This window comes from Ixodes scapularis, unplaced genomic scaffold, assembly GCF_016920785.2.
Source record: "Ixodes scapularis isolate PalLabHiFi unplaced genomic scaffold, ASM1692078v2 PGA_scaffold3__209_contigs__length_174095766, whole genome shotgun sequence".
NCBI lineage: Eukaryota > Metazoa > Arthropoda > Arachnida > Ixodida > Ixodidae > Ixodes > Ixodes scapularis.
Genome location: NW_024609868.1, coordinates 40,443,003 through 40,460,788, shown reverse-complemented (window position 1 = coordinate 40,460,788; position 17,786 = coordinate 40,443,003). Strand labels below are relative to the sequence as shown.

The 17,786-nt window shown below is 47.6% G+C and overlaps 2 protein-coding genes across 2 annotated transcripts; one reads left to right on the top strand and one right to left on the bottom strand.

Annotated features, from left to right (window-relative positions):
- Positions 1–28: 28 nt before the first annotated feature.
- Positions 29–1,616, top strand: LOC8051435 (beta-1,3-galactosyltransferase brn). The gene has a single exon (XM_002435024.5). It carries the CDS (start codon positions 214–216, stop codon positions 1,426–1,428), a length of 1,215 nt encoding a protein of 404 aa, XP_002435069.4. The 5' UTR covers positions 29–213; the 3' UTR covers positions 1,429–1,616.
- An 8,212-nt stretch (positions 1,617–9,828) lies between these two features.
- On the bottom strand, positions 9,829–16,221 carry LOC8051434 (neuropilin-1-like). Its single transcript, XM_002435023.5, has 4 exons — positions 15,800–16,221; positions 14,139–14,252; positions 12,083–12,313; positions 9,829–9,985 (listed from the first exon to the last, which is right to left on the bottom strand). The coding sequence occupies exons 1-4, from the start codon at positions 16,128–16,130 to the stop codon at positions 9,870–9,872; spliced, it is 792 nt and encodes a 263-aa protein (XP_002435068.5). The 5' UTR covers positions 16,131–16,221; the 3' UTR covers positions 9,829–9,869.
- Between the last annotated feature and the right edge of the window lie 1,565 nt (positions 16,222–17,786).

Below are 17,786 nucleotides of genomic sequence, written 5' to 3'. Positions count from 1 at the left end.
CTTACTGACCGCGGTATGTCGCCACGGCTTGATTTGTGTTTCGGGCGTTTCGCACATGCTTGGCGAAGGTGGAGATCTGAATCGTCGGCAGCCAGGTATCGTGCATTCTGGTGACTTTGATGTGCTTCTTAACTGATTTGCGATGACGCCGAGGCGCCTGCCACGCCGGTTCATGGTTCCCGTGCGTTGGACTAGAGCAACGGTGCACGAACGATGACCATAGTAGCCGCCGCTGGCGAAGACGGCAACAAGTCCGGATGGACTCTGCTCGCCCCCCATTTTCCTGGTGACACCTCCGGCACGTCTTCCCGAGTAAAGTGCGAGGCAGCAATGTCTCCTCTGCTGCGATGTCGTCGCTCTTCTACGTCTTTCAAAGCCAAGGCCCTGCTGGCCTTTGCGCTGGTAATCTGGTTGCTGAACCACGCCGGGATCGTCGACTTCCTGCTGGAAACTCCTTACTCCAAGTTCACTTATCCGCTCGAAGTGGACACACGCGAGTTGATTAGAGTGCTCGACGAAGGCGGTCAGCCGCCCTACTCCGTGCTGAACCGGTATGAACGTTATCGCTTCAAGATCCGCAACGAGTACAAATGCCGAGAGAGCCGCGAGTCCAAGACACCCGCGCGGGTCAAGTTGCTGCTAGTCGTAAAATCGGCACTGTCTCACCGGGACCGGCGGGAAGCCATCCGCCACAGCTGGGGCTTCGAGAAGCGCTTCTCGGACGTGCCGATTCGATGCGTCTTCGTTCTCGGCGTGAACGCCGACGATCCTGCGACGCAGGACGCTGTGGACTCCGAGTACGCCCTCCACGGCGACTTGGTTCAGGCGGACTTCGTGGACTCGTACTACAACAATACCATCAAGATGATGCAGGGCTTCCGATGGGTCGTGGACTACTGTTCGAGTGCAGAGTTCGTGCTCTTCGTGGACGACGACTACTACGTGTCTGTTAAGAACCTGCTGAAGTTCGTCCGTAACCCTTGGGGCTTCTCGGCCGTGGCCCAGGAGGATGACGAAGCACCCCAGCGAGTGTCGGCGCCCGACGGCCGCCTCTGGGCGGGCTATGTCTTCGAGGGATCATGGCCTATGCGACACCGCTGGAGCAAGTGGTACCTGTCCTTGTCCGAGTATCCCTACTCGAGGTTCCCGCCCTACGTGACGGCAGGCGCTTTCGTGCTGTCGCAGCCGGCCCTGAAGGACCTGTACCGCGTCGCGCGGTACACGCGACAGTTCCGCTTCGATGACATCTTCCTGGGCATTGTGGCGCTAAAGGCCCGGCTGATGCCGCTCCACAGCGATGCCTTCCGCTTCTGGGGCAAGCCCAGCGATAGGGGAGACTTTGTGGGCCTCATTGCGGCCCATGGCTTTCAGGACCCGGCGGAGCTTGTCCGGGTGTGGGAGCAGCAAAGAGGGTACAATCAGGCGTGACTGGTCGCTTGTAGCTGACCCGTTGGGGCATCGCTGCATAGTGGTAATTTGCAGTAGAGGTCGGCTTTAAACTATATTTCACCTTACGTCGGACGGCAGCGGACTCTATCAGCCATCTCAGCCAATCCAGCTCTGTGAACGTTGCACTCTTCGCCCGTCACTGCGCCCCCCCCCCCCCCCCCCCCCCCCTCCTCCTCCTCCAAGGTCACGTAACTCAAACGCGGTCTTGGATTGGTTCCGATGGCTCGCAGCATCCGACGTATTTAGGGTCAGAAGAACCTATAAGGTTACAAGTAACGGGTACTGTTCTGCTCGAAGTTATTGCAGTGAATGCAAGGTATATGTACATGGGTAGCGAAGCTTCCATAGAAGCCCACATGTCGAAAAAATGGCGGCCCATGGAGCTGCTTTAGCGCCATCTATGAGTCGTGGGGACACTTCCGGCGGAACAAAAAATCAACAGGAAATGACGACACTTCCGGAAAAAAACGTGACGTCATGCGTGCGTGCGGTTTGGCGCGAAAATTAAACAAAACTAATTCCAGAGATCACAGGTAAATGAACGACATATACACTAAAAAGTCTCAAACATAGCTCCGTGTTTGAGCTTTGTTTGATGCTTTTTAGTGTATATGTCGTTCTTTTTACCTGCAGTCTCGGGTTTTTCCTGGGGTGTTTACACCTTGTGTTTACTCTATACTGGAATACTGGATCGTTTACACCCTTATTTGCCCTTGCTCTTATATTTTGTTCGAAATGTTTTTTTTTCTGCAGCCGACTTTGTTAGCCGACCTGCTATGAGAGTAGTTTCATTTCGTCACAACCATCGTGTCTTTGCACTGTGGTCAAACTCCAGCTGCAGTGTTTTGCTTTTTGTTCCTTCAGGATCCCTGGGAAATATGTGAGAAACCTGAAAGCAAATTATGTAATGTCACAAAAAAGAGTGAATCAAATTGCTGGGGTGTGTTGGGCGTATGAAATACACAACAGTAACTCTAATGCAAGTCCAACGTCGCTTTAACAGTCGCGTTTTATTTGTTTTATTCACTTACAATCATTCACTCAGATTACTCACTAGAATTATACAATCGGTATCAACTATTTTCAAAAGGTCATGGTCGAAGAAAATTAGTAGATCGGTACATAAGGCACACTGTTATAACATAAGACATTGTACAATCGGCTGGACGTTGTGAGGACGTTGACAGTTGATAGGCAGCCACTAATAACTCGGAGGTTCCACAGTGTTCCGACGACAACTCAGGCCACCACTGTAATACACAGAAAAGGTACACTTTTCTACATATTCCTTGGGCAAGGTACCATAATGCTGGAAATATCTTAACTTGCATCTGCTGGTGCTGCTACACGGCAACGCAGCGATTGTTTGGTGGAGGTCAAGGAAGCCAAGTGGAGTAAACCCTCTTGGAGCCCTGTGGTATGCTGCACTTCATAAGCCAGTTTTGCTTCACAGCTTTAAACTCTATATATGTGAATAAGTTAGAGGACCACATTACTCCTCAAGAAACCGAAGAAAATGAAAGGCTCGAATAGAACATGCCTGCACTGCTTTAAACAGTACTCTGGGTGGTCTCACATACGTAGTCTGCGCACTTGCTGCCTAGCTATACACTTTGCTACTGTATCAAATAGTCAGCATTTTTTTTCCGCGCGAACCAGTGCAGAATGGCTCTGGCAATCAGAGAAAACAAATTATCATAAACATTTTCGTCACATACAGTCAGAGACTTTGAAAGCTTCTGGTTAAAAAGGACACAAAGAGTCCGCCCTACGTTCTCCTTTGAAATTAGGTTGTTGATACATGTCTCGAAGACTTCCTCACAAGCTTCAACAAATTATATGAAAGAAGCAGAAGGAACTGAGAGGATTCCAAAGTGGGAGTCGGCAGTTCCTTTCACACTCAAATACAACAGCACTTGATTTCCCCCAGAAAAACACGCATTTTCTGTCCTCAACTCATATTTCTGGGATGTTCCTACACAGGAATGAACCTTGAGGAATTTCGATGCCAGCCACCCAGCAAAATAAACCATGTTGTTCTCTCCTTTTGCCAAAGTGTAGTTTGAAGGCGAATCGTCTGCCGTGGCAAGAAAAACTGTGCTTCCTAAGGCAAGACGAGGAGAAGGTGCCAAAAGGCCTGCTGGGAACGTAGCAAGGAGAGACATGTCATCAGCACAGTTTGATTTTTCTGACAGCTTGAATAGGTTGCTAATCAAAAGGTGCCTGAATGCAGCCTGAAATTGACGGAAAGTGGAGTTCATGTTTGCACCTGATTTTGAATGTACAACAGCAAAAGTGTTTTCAAGGGTGTCCTGGTTCAGATAGCGGTTTAAAAGGTGGGAAAAACCACAATTAACCGCGAGGTGATTGCTGAGCAGCAGTAGAGACCTAACTGTTAAGCAGAAGCCACGAATGCAGTGTGGCTGCCTTCCACATCCGAGTACTTGCAGGCTCTTAGAAACCAGAATGCACTCTTTCAGAAACTCCTCATGGGTAGAGCCGTTACAGATTGCAGAGGCATATGGCGTCTTTGCAGATTTCTGCGAGCTATTTACGCTGTCAAAGAGACGGTCGATTCTTTCAACGAATCTCGCTGTGTGAACAGCTCTGGCAGGCAATTGCTAAGAAGTAACAAGGGCGTACATTGCAGCTGCGCAGTGATTGCTAAACACTTGAGCTGCTAGTTTCACCGACATCTTTGACGAGAAGGTCAAATTAAAATGCTTCTCCTTCAGCTTTAGCATAGAACCGATCTCAAGTTTACGGTCCTTTTCATAAGCTTCCTTGATGTAGGAACTTTTCACTATGTAATCACCAACTTTTTAGTCGTATTTAAATAACATGTTTCTTAGTCACTTCAAAAGGTGCGGAGTATTGAAAAGGAAAAAAAAAAGTGGCTTGCCATTGATCTCTACGTAAGGCTTTTCGGCAGTTACGATGCTTGAAAAAGAGACACGTTCTGGCACCGTTCATCGCATACAACAGCTACCGGCTTCAGGCCAGCGTCCACAAGGGCGCTGTAGCACTGGAAAAATAGATCTTTTAGTACATCTGAAGGTGTGCCTTTGTGAGCAAAAAATAGCCAAGCGGCTGCTTTCACGGTGTTCCGACTCCTTTCGCCATGAACATGAGAGCCTTATTGGCCAGTTTTTCGCCTTGCTGTCCACTATGTTCTTTAAGTCTTTCAAACCTGTCAGACAAGGGGTTGTATGAAAGCTCTTTTTTGATGTGCATTTCATCAACAACTATGCTGCAGGCCCAATCGGCTCGAGGAAAAGCAGCTGCCCGCCTCTTTATCAGCTCGAAAATGCCAGGGTAAAATCCAATCTTTAGTGGCACACGCTGAAGCCATAGCTGCAGTGACCTTACTGATGGCAGCCTGAGCAGTCGCCTGCAACACTTATAGCCTTTGGGGCTATGAAAGTAGAGGCCTAAAGCCAAGGCTTTGTTGTGGCTGCACCATCTCTGGCCGAACCGGCTCACATTGCTCATTCTAAGCTGGGCTTCAACGAGTGCGGCGACACGAGGAGACCCATGAACGCGGACACTCTCAACGACTTCGGCAACAGTCCTCATCTGACGTTGTCGTTGCAGCCTTCTTTGCAGCCTTCTTTGCAGCCTCTTGTTACGCTCTTGAAGCTGTCGCACCTTGGCTCTCAGGCGTTCACCTTCTTGTTGCCGATGCTGCAGCTTTTGCAGGGTGCTGCAATTTGGCAAATGACCCAGATTAGGTCCCCAAGAAAAACTTGCATTCGGCATCAATTTATTAAATGTGTAATCTATTCACGCTCAAGAACATTCCTCAATGATCTGAAGTGTCTTTAAACAAGAACTGTAAGTTTGACAAACTACACATGCAATTCAAGTTTGGGAAAGCAACAGTACATCTTTATGTTCGACTAGGCCCTTCTTGTTGGCCAGAGACCTGATAGTCCAAAAAGACAAGGGCGCACACAGAAACATGCAAGTCAGAATAGGCATCCAAACTGTGAAATGCATTTTCTTAAAACTTGACCATACCTTACTTATGCCCATGGCATTGTAACAGTGAAGCGCTCGCACAACAACAAGCAACTAAAGTTTGGCAGATAGGACAGGGGACCATGACAGGCTCAGCATCCCACACCTATGACCACGGCAGCTTTTCGATAACTTTAAAAAACACTGTCTTACGTGAGGTTTTGCGGGAAGACTTGTGATTCAGTGAAACCGGTTCAGTTGTTTTGATTTGACGGTGTTAACACCTGCGTGTGGAACATTCCTTTTTGTCTTTTTTTGTGCTTGACAATGACAATACCGTGAAACAAAAATGTGGTGAACTTTGAACAAACTTCGGTTTGTAGCTGCCAGCTAGTCGGTCTGGTGTTATGTGGCCCCTTGCGTCATTTGCTCTCAAGATAAAGTTTAGTATCCCCTGGTGTTTTTCGAGCCTTGGCTTTTTTATTTTTGCGGCCTGATCTTTTATAACTTCACACAAAAAAACTGCAAAAGAAAAAAGTTTGCATCATAGAAAGCACTCACATTTGTGAGAAGGCCCAGCAGCACAGCCAGAGAGAGAGTCTCTAGGCGACGGTGTAGTAACCAAAATCTCCATGTCAACCACGTCCCCGCTGGACTCATGAGCAGGAGCAGCATCTTGACGTAGAGCGCAGCTGTGATCAACCGCAAAAAAAAAAGAAAGAAAGAAAGAAAAGCTTTTGTGAAAACTGCAAGTAAGAAAGCAAGTTCAACAGAGTGGAAAGTTGGACGAGTTGGTCGTTCATTTAAGCTGGCAGAAACAGTGCCTCTCTATGCACTTTTACTGCGCCTGTCTGTATACTCCTTGTTTCCTGTTTTACGTCAAGTTGCGCTGTTTTTACCACTTGAGAAAGCAAGCTCACAAAGAAAGGGGAATAAAAAGATAGAACAAGCAATATTCGGCCACCACTTATTATTGGCCCCTAGTCGACTGTTCTCTAGTAAGGTGCACGAGTATGTGTGGTCCAATGAAGCCACAGAAATCCGCTCTGCAAATTTAATGTGAACTTAGCAAAGGAGAAGAGGAAGTCCTCCCTTATTCCCCTATTCGAATCCATAAAAATTATATTCACCTTCCTTTATGACAGGTTCAATTCAGAAGACTGGTCAACAGGGTGTCTACAGGAACTCCACCAGTCTGAGTGGCCGGAGTATGTGCAGCTCGATGAGGCTGGCGAAATCCTCTTTGCAAATTTAGCGTGAAGTTGGCCATAGAATAGTAGTTGAGTTCCTTCCTATGTGTCTATTCTAACACACGACAAAGAAAATCACCTTGTTCCTACGAAAGTTTCATTTCGGAAGGCTGGTCTTCAGGGTGACTACAGAAGCTCCGTGAGTCTGAACTGCCGAAGCATGTGTAGCTCAATGAGGGTGTCACACTCACCTCTGCAAATTTATGGTGAATTCGCCTATTTTAACACAAAATTTAAATCACTTTCTTTCATGGGCAGCTTTATTATGGAAGACTGGGTGTCGGCAAGGCAAAATATGCTCTGTGACGTTGATTATGTCACCTCAAGTAAAACATGTCATTATAAACCGGGCTGAAATGAACTTCTAGCAGTACCTCTGTCCTTGTTCAACCAGCTTTTCCCAGCTAATCTCACCTAGTTCTTTTGCAAAATGCTCAAGTCATGAAGACCATGAGTTAATGCAGTGGTGCTGGCAGTTGCTGCCACTTTATGTTAGTTTCAGTGAAAAAGCTCACCATGCAAAACTGCTGAACCTGGAGAACTTTTGCTGGAAATGTCGCCATATGTCGTCCTTGCAAATAATATAAAAATGTTATGAGCCCACAAAAGCAATATTTCAACCCCATGTGGTAACCATTTTTCTAAGAGCGGGTTAACCATGCTTAGTCACAAAGTGCACGGAATGTTTATTGGTCTGTTTACTTTTTGTGGGAAGCACACTTAGCAACGCATTGTGACGGAGGTGTCCAGGGCGCATGAGAGCTGACTCCTCGAAATGTAAGGAGAAAACTACCCTGTCTCGTAGCTGCCATGGAGTCGTCCCCTGTAGACTTCAGTTGTTGCAGAACCGAACCCAGGCTTCGCGCCTGCAGATAAGGCATGGTGCTATGAGGGTGCCATGAATACTTACGAAAAGAAAATGTAGCCAAAATGCCCACAAACCAAAGCAAATCAGTGCAAGGACCTTAACAAATGCATGACATCACTGCTCTGTGTACATCATGAAGAGTAAAAACACGAGTCTTACGCACAGATGCGCTATTATATATCTGTGTTGTACCACTGATAACCACGCCGATGATCACGACACTAGGCTCCTCAGAGCCAGGCCGGTACAGGTAAATTTTAATATCGTGGGCACTTTTATAATAACGGTACACAACGCCGCGAAGTCAGTGATTTCGAACTTAAAACATTCCTAGTATAACATATTACGCCTTCTTGTGCACATCCAGACAACCCTTATAGTTTTAGGTAAAACTAGCAAGAGTTAAGAGGAGACCGAACAAGGGGCATACATCACACAGCAGGGGGGCTATGTTGCGCTTTTTGCACTCCCAGGAGACTAGGGAGAGGGAAGTGACGTCAACGACACAGCGAACGCAGATTGGGTGTTGATTTCGTTTTCTTCTGTCAACATCCAATCTGCGTTTGCTGTGTCGTTGACGTCACTTCCCTCTTCCTAGTCTCCTGGGAGTCCAAAAAGCGCAACATAGCACCCCAGGCATGTCACTGACAGTAGCGAAGTCTCACCTTCGAGCGTCGAGGGGAAACCGGTGCAGCGAGATGCCAGCCGTGCGGGTGTTGCTTTCACACATTTCCATGGAGCACCGTTTCTTTGCGTATCGCGCTGTGCTCATCATCGCAAAAGACGTTGAGCCCCTTGGGCGCAGTAGCGTCCAAGATCCAAGCGCACGACAGCCGAGTTCCCGCGCAGGTAACTGGGCTTAACACGCCCGAGCAAACAACAAAACTCCCGAAACGGTGTTAACTGCCGCTAAAACAATTAAAAGCGAAGAGCACGTGGAGGCCCAAACACAAGCAAGCAGACGGACGTCAGCAGACTGCCTTTCCGCGCGCCACGAGGTCTACAAAAAAACTGCAAATATCACTATTGCTAGTCGGCCTTTTTGCTAGCGGCGTACAGAGGACGCTAATAAGAAGTATGCATAATATTAGCAAAAACAAAAACAGTTTTGAATTTTGTTGCACGTTAAATATGATTGATATTATCTATAATTTAATTTAGCTTGTTTAAAAATACCAATGACTATACTTCTAGTCACAAACTAATTAATTTTAATAATGTTTGTCCCCACCTCTCCTAGTCGCGCTTCAATCGCATCCTTCACGTGACCCTCCAGGTCGATGTCGCTGGCGATTTGTTTTGAACCGCTTTTTGGCCGAAGCTTCGCTACCCATGTACATATACCTTGGTGAATGTTTGAAGCGCCCGTCCGCATTGGCGATCGGACTTGCTGATCCGACAGCCGCTGTGGGCGAGTTTGGGTCATGTCCACAGTCCAACGATAACAAAAAAGCGCACAAAAACACGAAAACAAGCGGCACGGAACGTTATGTACTCATTTCGCTCGTCTTCGTGTGTTTGTGCGCTGCTTTGTTACGATTTCCGGCTCTTTCAATAATTGACCATAGGTAGCTCCACGGTCGTTTTCACACGTCACTGTTTGACATGTTTATAGAGGACGTAATTTTCAAAGGATTTCCGGCCAGATCCATTGCCTTCATAAAAAGCACGGTATAGAAACATTGACAGAAAATATTTCCGTCAACAGACGTGTATATTTTACTCTAACGAATACGTCCCACGGTCTCATGTATTTAGTAGCAATAAAACAGTGTAAATATAGCATATGAGAACGGGATTTTATATATGGCTCCTGGCTTCGCTCGAGAATTTTGCCGATACTACGCTTTTGGTATAACGAATTCCAACAAAGGGTGCGAAACGTAACGTAGTATTACGGGTGGAAAGAGGAACTCCCCTACAGGTGTTCGCAAACACCCGGTTCATCCGCCACAATGCATCGCGCACTCCGTTATGCATCGAGCATAGCTGACGCTTGCAAAAGAGACGAAGATGTCATTGACATACCGTGCGTGGAACGTTGTCAGAGTGAAGCTGCTGCACCGGCGATGTGCAGCACTCGCGTGATAACTTTCATCGCAAAAGCGATCATCGCGGAAAAAAGCGTGGTGCGATCTAGTCGCATCGCGCGACTGCTCCACATCGCCGGTCTTGTAGAGAAGATGTGAAATTTGCTGAAAGGTGTCGAAGAATAACATAGGAAATGTTTATCCTTGCCTCTTGACAAACAAAATGTCAAAACTGCACAGCAGTACTTTTTTTTTTTTTTTTTTTTAGGTGCGAGGTGTAAACGTTGCAGCGTGTTTTATTTACTCTCGACTCTAGCGAGTGTCCGGGCACTCCTCCTGGAAGAAATCGAGGACAAAGCTGTCATCGTGTGCGCCGTCTCCGCCCAAGTAGAGCAGCGTCAGCGTCCGGGACGGAAACTCGAACACATCTGCATAAATTAAAGTGAGGAAAAAAAATCATTATATGATAATATACTGTATCGGTACCGCCTGGGAAGGCACAACCAATTTAAAGCCAATTTAAGATAGAACACATCTGCAGTGGATTGAAACGGCGCTTTTGTTTAGCCACTGTAGGTGGCCACGTCAGCAACTTGAAATAACCGGACAATCAGAAATCGCCACAGCGAAGATTCTGTAGGGCGACCACACTGATCTCTATGTCGGCGACCACCGGTCCCGCGACTGGCGGGACTGTCCCGCACTGGGGGCTCGTGTCGCGCGTCTCGCAAGAAATACCAGAATCTTCAAAATGTCCCGCATTTCACACTGCTGTAAAATTCCCTATACGCAACTCATGGCGCTGCTGAACAACAGGGCACGGGGAAGTGCGGAGGTCGCTGGCAATCGCGATGGTACAGCATTTTCTATCCAAGCGTTGCGGGAAGCGACCGTCGTTCTCGCAGGAGAACTGACGCGCATGCGCCGTTGTGCCTCTCGTCCCTTAATAGCGAGATATTGCGAGAAAAAATTGCTCGCCAAAAGTTGAAAATAAATTATTGTAATTATTTTCAAATCGTGCTGTGTCAATGCAAAAAAGTTTCTGTGAATTTTTTTTTGTTGTTGTTGTATGTATTGCTTTTTTAGTGAAGACGATTACACAAGGCAAAAGGACTGCGACTCACAACGGTCAAAAACAACAACATAAGGTTCGAAAGTTCTCTAGGAGCATGTTGGTAAACTTATTTAAGAATCGAGAAGAAACAAGAAGCCGTAAAAGATTTACTGCTTCTTTCCTTTTCATGCATTGAGTTCTGCTGCAGTCGATTTTATGTTTTACACTAAGACACATTTATTAACATATGTTGTATTGAAACTTAAAATATATCTCTAGGAGTGAAAATCATTTGAGTTTAATTGCCGCAATACAATTTGCAGCTGTGTAATATGCTTTGGGACAATACAATATTAAATGTGAGAGCAGAGCCCCATTTCGTGGCTTCTGTTGATATATCTCCTCGAATAGCTATTATTTTCCATGATGCTTTTTAACCTGAGACTTGGGCACAAGCAGGGAAAAAAATGTTTCCTTCTTCTGCCCCAGTCTCGAGTTAAAAAGCATCATGGTAAACTTCCACCAGCTCGACTGCGCACTAAGTTAATTTTTGCAGTTGCCACAGTCGAAATATAATACCGCTTTTCTCTTACACCCCCCCCCCCCCCCCCTTTCCTGGTCAGCGTATCCCGCATTTCGCTAGCAGGAAGGTGGTCACCCTGGTGCTTAGTAACCGCATATCTTGGTCTGCCAAGAACAACATTCTTGAAACGACATACGCAGTCGGTGATATTCAATGACAGCTATGGCCGCGGCCTGTCGATCACGCTATTTTGGGCTGACGGCGAGCTCACGACGACATTCGAAACGTTCGTTTCACTCAAAATATTCTTTCATTGTAAAAAGAAAAAAAAAAAAAAGTTCTATAAATCTTAAACAGCGTGAAGTAGCCATGGAATTGTGGTGATGTCTTAATTAGGTTATCGTTGTCATATCGCGCTCGATCCCGCTCTCACAGCATTACAGTCGGAGATTTGCGAAATAGACTACTTTTAATGCTTTGCGTACGCAAAGAACGTCACGGTGCGTGTGTCGAGCTCGAACCGCGTTTTGGATTGGATCATGGCGGCGACGTAATTTCTTTAGGTACACTATCTCAAACTTGCCATTAGAGCGTTTCCGGAGTCCCACAACGCTATCCGCAACCCTTCCCGGAACTCTACAGTCAAGGCCATCGGCGCGCAGACGCAGTAGCAGCTTCTTCGTTGAGGAGAAGTGCGAGACACATGTACGACGAAACCGTCCGATCCGACGTCCGACCAGGCAATACAACGGTCGGTGGAGGCGGGGGTTTTCAACGCTCTCCGATGCTACGAACACCCTTGCCCCCCAAGGTCGTTCCGGCAGTCCGGACGTCGGATCGGAAGGTTTCGTCGTACATGTGTTTCGCGCGGTCTACGAAAACTCCCTAACGTTTAGGGCGACGCACGCTGCGTGCGGAGAGCGAAAGCAGGCGGCTCGGTGCACGCACCCACTTTTCCCGGGGGCTTGCGACCGCATTCGGGCGTGCCGGCCACGATGAGTCGGCGTCCGTGGGTGCACGAGGCGTTGTCCCCGACCGAGAAGCGGTCGTACCTCAGCTGGAGCTGGCACACATCATCGCGGAACTTGGTCACCAGGTACAGACAAGCCCCGGACCTGGCCGAAGGGCCCTCGATGCGGAACTCCTGTTCCGAGAAGCGGCCTCCACACGGCGACGTCACTGCGTGCCAGTGGCATAGCCAGGGAGGAAGGAACTTATGGAACTTCAAGCTCCCCCACCCCCATCCCCCCCCGATAAAAATTCCTCTATCCCATTGCTACATGCAGGCGTAAAAACCTTGCTTATGTGCACTGGCCCTTGGTTGTGCCATCACGTGGCGTACAGCTGCCCGACTTGGCTGCGTTCAAAAGTCGGTGCTCTGGGGACTGACTATTCCGTTCTGAGTGCACCGGCTGAGTACATGGCTTCATAAAGTCTGGCATATGACGTCATCCCGCTGTGTCCGATTTTGGGGCTAGACTTCGCGTAGGCAGTATGGACCCTCAATGACAGTATTCACGTTGTATGGGAAGCTACAAATCTTGTTTATCAGCCAGCCTTCTTGCCCACGAAAGTTGTGCGCACTCCGCGCCACAGCGAGCGCCACCTGGCTCCATAGTTTTGGCATGACGTCAGAAACATAAATGTGAGTACCGATTTCGACCGAAAACAAAAGTTTTAGCTTCGATACTCCGAACGCCGTGCATAGTCCGCACTTGGTGCTTAGTCGACAGGACTCATACACGGCACACCTTGACAGATGTCTGATTTTTAGCTCACAAAGAAGCTTGTATTGTACATAAATAATCATTAACGTACTCTTTCATTCACAAATCCCGTGACGTCTCGTCACAATGAACAATCTTGAAAAACAAAGTTCCTTTATAGTCCGCACGAGTATAGATAGTCCGCACAGCCAGAAATTTCAACTTTTAAACATGCATAAAAGGTATACGGTATATGCACTAGCTTCAGGAATAGTCGGTCCATCTAGAAAGCTAAAACCCACATTACTTTTTTTCTTTTTTTTTTTTTTTTTACAGTGACGAGGCATTTTTTTGTAACACTTTCTACGGTCGCCGGCTTGAGCACATGGAGAAGAGTCTTCAAAGTATACTTTTAGTTCCTGCGTAAGTCCATGATTGTCCATCAGTACGCCAGCTGATCGAACACTGTCGTTTGGTTTGCATACTTTTTGTCTCATCGAAGATTTGCTTTTCTCCAAAATACGTAATGTATTACCTCTCCCATTTGGTTATTTTCCTTTATTTTTTTCCTAGTTAACAAAAAAACATCATATTTTTAATTACGGAGATACCATCTGGGGGGGGGGGGGGGGGGGGGTGTCAGCGTATTAAGTTCCAATGACTCGTAACGCCCCCCCCCCCCCCCCCTTTTTTTTTTTTTTTTTTCTTCTTTTCGCCTTAAATTTTTACACATGCAGAATTCGAGGGGGGGGGGGGGGGGGGGGGCAGAAAATCTTCACTCCCTCTAAATCCAGTAGACCGTTTCCGCAGCCCGCTAAGCTCCGTAATCAGCCACGAGACCTTGAACTATGCAGAAAAGGCTGGCGGAGCGCATGCGCAGCTGCGGCGTTTTCTTCCCGGATACCGTAGCGGAGGAGATAAACGGTCTACTACAATTCCCTATTAGGGAGTTTTCGTAGACCGCGTTTCTCCCTCCGCTAAGCCCTCCCGCAACGAAGAAGCCGCTACTGCGCCTGCGCGCCGATGGCCTTGGCTGTAGAGTTCCGGGTGTCGTGTTGCGGAGAGTTTTGTGGGACAGCGAAAGCGATCTACGAAAAGTCCCTATTAACCGGTACCGAGCCACGTTACGCAACGTGGCTCGGTACCGGTTGGGTAGGATCAATTTTAAGTTAGGCTATGTTAGGTTTAGGTTAGGTTAGGTTAGGTTAGGTTAGGTTAGGTTAGGTTTAGGTTAGATTGTCTGGTTTAAAGTCGACTGGCATGCGACCGACAGCGCGTGCTCAGTCTCACGGTCTCACCGTCCGTCGGGCATGAGTTGGGGACCTGGGCGAGGCGTAGAGCGAAGCCGACGCCGGACCGCTCCGTATCCGAACTGAACTCCAGGGTAAGGCCGCCCTGCGGCAGCGGCAGCACTGGATGGAAAATGAGGTGGGTTCATTCAACCACCTCGTGAGGTTGTCTGCCAAGCGAAACTTGCATCTGCTTGAGCACGTGTACAAAACGGAAAGTGCTAACGAACAAAAAGGGCGCAAACAAGCTGGTGATGGTTTCACATTTTAGACAAAACCCCAAGACTGGGGAAAAAGGAAGGACAACACAACACAAAGTCTCAAGTGCTACGCATAAAGAGGAACACCGTAGAATACACAAAAACAAAATATTGTACATTAACGGCTTCTTACGGCCCAACGATATACTGAACATTATTTTCTTTTATTACCGCCGATTTAATGAATGCATATGACTATTGTAAGCTCGGTCTAAGAGGTATTTGCCTATAATGTATGCTCGCCGGAAAAAGGTAGTAGGTATGTTACTAATGTGGGTCAATCGACATATAATACGTATACCTCATTTTTGTAAATTGTATGGTCAAGGAACAGGCTCAGTTGATGGCCAAAGAAAACCGTCTTTTTTTTTTTTTTTTTTTTCTACGAAGGCTACGCGAAAGACTGAATGCCTGCAGAAGCATCAAGTAACCAGATGCAAATGTTTTTGTTTTGTTTTTTCTTGCTAAAGGAGTCGAACGTTTACGAGCACTGACAACGCTTGTTGCTGTGACCCCGGCCGCTTGGTTCTGCTTCTCCGCTGGGCGCTGTGGTCAAGCGGCCGTACTGTGAGTTTTGTGTCGGCCCGGGGTAACTAAATCTGTAGAGAGTTGAATTATCCGCATGGAACTTAGAGAAGAAAAGCGATGCATGCGAAAATACGTACATACAACGTGCCCCCCCCCCCCCCCCCCCCCCCGCCCCAACGAAAAAAAAAAATTACTGGATTTTTTTTACCGCAAAATTAAGCGATGCATCGCCGAACGCTGAGCCTCCGCCTAGATGTAGCGCTAGCGATCCGAACAAGGTGCTAAGGGGCCAAGGTTTCAAACCAACCGCTATCCAAAAGTTATAAGTGATTTTCGTTAAAGTTTAATGGGAAAGGGCCCGTTCTGTGTCTCAGATCCATGTATGCAAAGGCTCCGTCGGTTTCCATTTTCCCATTCAACATGTAAAAAAATCGCTTATATATATTTTTTTTTAATAAGAATTTGGTTAGTTTTGAAACTCTGACATCCGATTTGGAGCGCTAGCGCTACATTTGGGCGGAGAATGTGCATTCGGCGACGCGTAATTCATCTAATATAGATATATGTATATATATATATATTTTTTTTTTTTAATTGGGTTTGTGGCCCCGGCGAGGGGGGGGGGGGGGGGGGTATTTACGATGGATGGATGGATGGATGGATACCGCCGAACCATTTAAATCGGGCGGCGGCTTGCGTCCCATCCGATTTAACCTCAAACATGAAAGAAGGCGGCACCACCCCGCGGAAAAGACGTGAAGCAAAGGAACGGGAGCTACCGCCTGTCCAGGTGCGCTGCGAAAACTGGCGCGGCTTGGCGACCGACATGTGCAGCAGGAAAAATGGAATGATTAAATGGCACGGGGTGGGAGTTGTCAATACCGAGCGATTCGGGGGGCGTGACGCCGCAAAAGCTGTCTCCGGTGGAGGGCACCCGCAGGACGTCTCCCCGTTCGCAATTCGGTGGCGTGCCCTCGATGTCCATGTCTTCGAAGCTCAGCAGCACAGCACACACGCCCGGCCACGACGGCAGCACCCTGTAAGAACACCGCACGCCCGCCGGATACGCCAGCGGGTAGTTAGGCGAAGTGAGCCGGGCCTCCGCGGTCCGAACCACGGGGTCCCCGCAGTCCCTTCTCCGGGACCCTACTCCTACCAGGAGCCACAACAGCGGGGCAAAGAGGGCACCAGAGCGACGATAACAGGGCCCCATCGTAGCTGTGACGCCGGCACTGTATACGTCTGTGCCTAGGGTCTGAAGACTGTTCCGGCTCTCCTGTCTGCCGTTGAAGACTGCGGTTGGGAAGAGTTCGCGTTGGCGCGTGAAGCATTCGCTCCCCAATTAGGCTTAGCTTGTAATTACTGCCCGCTCGTGTCATGTGTACACCGACGTGAGTTTGTCTGCTCCGTGCGGACTGTCAGCCCGTCCGTGCTCGGACGTCGCCGATCGGGGCAGCTGATATCCTTTGATAAGTGGGCACTCCGCGAGCGGTCATTTGGGCCAAGGTGAGGAGGTTCGCTTTGCTGCTCATTCGTGGACAACCGGAGATGCATCGTGGCATCCGACCGAGCAAATGCACAAGGCGACTTCGCTAATTGTTAGGTAGTATAATCGGTATAATCCGCTATCCACGTTCTCGCCGCTTCGAGTCAAGGAAATCAAGCATTCAGTTGATGGTTCGCGGGATAACTAAAAATGCAACGTCCCCTTAAAAATAATAATAATAATTATTATTATTATTACGCAGTGCTAAATGTTTTTTTTTTTTTTTTTTTTTTTTTTTTTTTTTTTTAAGACAGATTTTGTTGTTCCGTTTGTATCATCGGAAACTGTTCCGAAATTTCCGAGGAGCTCTTTTGTTGGTGTAACTTCAAATCACTGCCCGAACAACTAATATTTTTTTTCTTGTTGTTTCAAACAACATGCATGAGTTTGAAAACAGCGGGCGCCACGGCGCCAGCAAGCCAGTCAGAACGCCGGAGCGGAACATGTGCAGGATGTGTGGGCCGCAGCGATAAACAGCATACTCGTGAACAACAAAGCGGATTACCACTTTGTATGCAATGGACGAAACGAATACACGTGAAATATAAAGTTTCCTTTACTTTGTTATCATTTCGACACGATTCTTCCGAGTTTAATCACCGAACAGCATGGCGTTTAAGTATATTACCTTTGAACTAGCCCTAATTATTTTTCCAATTCATCCTCCAATTGTCACACCATACAGAAGTTGTTTCGAGGTCATTCGTAAAATGCTAATATCATTGGAATCATTATTTAATCTATAAATAATACTGTCATCCGCAAAAGGTCTAATATTCGATTGTATATCCGTTATCATATAATTTATATAAACCAGGAAAAAGCAAAGAATCCAGAACAGAGCCCAGGGTCGCTAAACTCGTCAAATACAGAGTTGGGGCCGAAGTCGACGGAGCGCACCGATTGGCCTATCACGATGGTGACTTCGCGCTTTTTTCGCCAACGTCCAATCGCCGCGATCCGCGAACTTTCGACAAACTTTGTGTTTCACGAGTTTAGGGCCCCTGGCCGGGAACACCACACTCTAAAACCGGTCCCTCATAAAAAACGCTGTCCCTCTGATTTTAGAGGGGACAACAATGCTTTCAGGGGGACAGCCCTTTTTAAGAGGGAAATTGAAAAATAAAATAGCAACATCTAGAGGGACACCAACATATTAAGAGAGACCAAGGAAGCCGTTTCGTTAGTCCCTCTGAACAGGAAAGACAGACAAAAAGATTCACGCGTGTCCCTTCATATTAAGAGGGGACCGGTCCCTCTTAACTGGACCAATGTAGTTCGGTCAGGAGGAGGGGGGCAGGCGCACTAATCCACGGTGCTAAG

Bases quoted from the DNA above. Each gene is read 5' to 3' on its own strand.
- LOC8051435 (XM_002435024.5), top strand. From the start codon at position 214: ATGACCATAGTAGCCGCCGCTGGCGAAGACGGCAACAAGTCCGGATGG.
- LOC8051434 (XM_002435023.5), bottom strand. From the start codon at position 16,130: ATGGGGCCCTGTTATCGTCGCTCTGGTGCCCTCTTTGCCCCGCTGTTG. The intron at 14,253-15,799 runs GTATTGACAACT...TTTTCCATCCAG, and splicing joins CACGCCCCCCGAATCGCTCG to TGCTGCCGCTGCCGCAGGGC. The intron at 12,314-14,138 runs GTGAGACCGTGA...ACTGGCACGCAG, and splicing joins CAACTCATGCCCGACGGACG to TGACGTCGCCGTGTGGAGGC.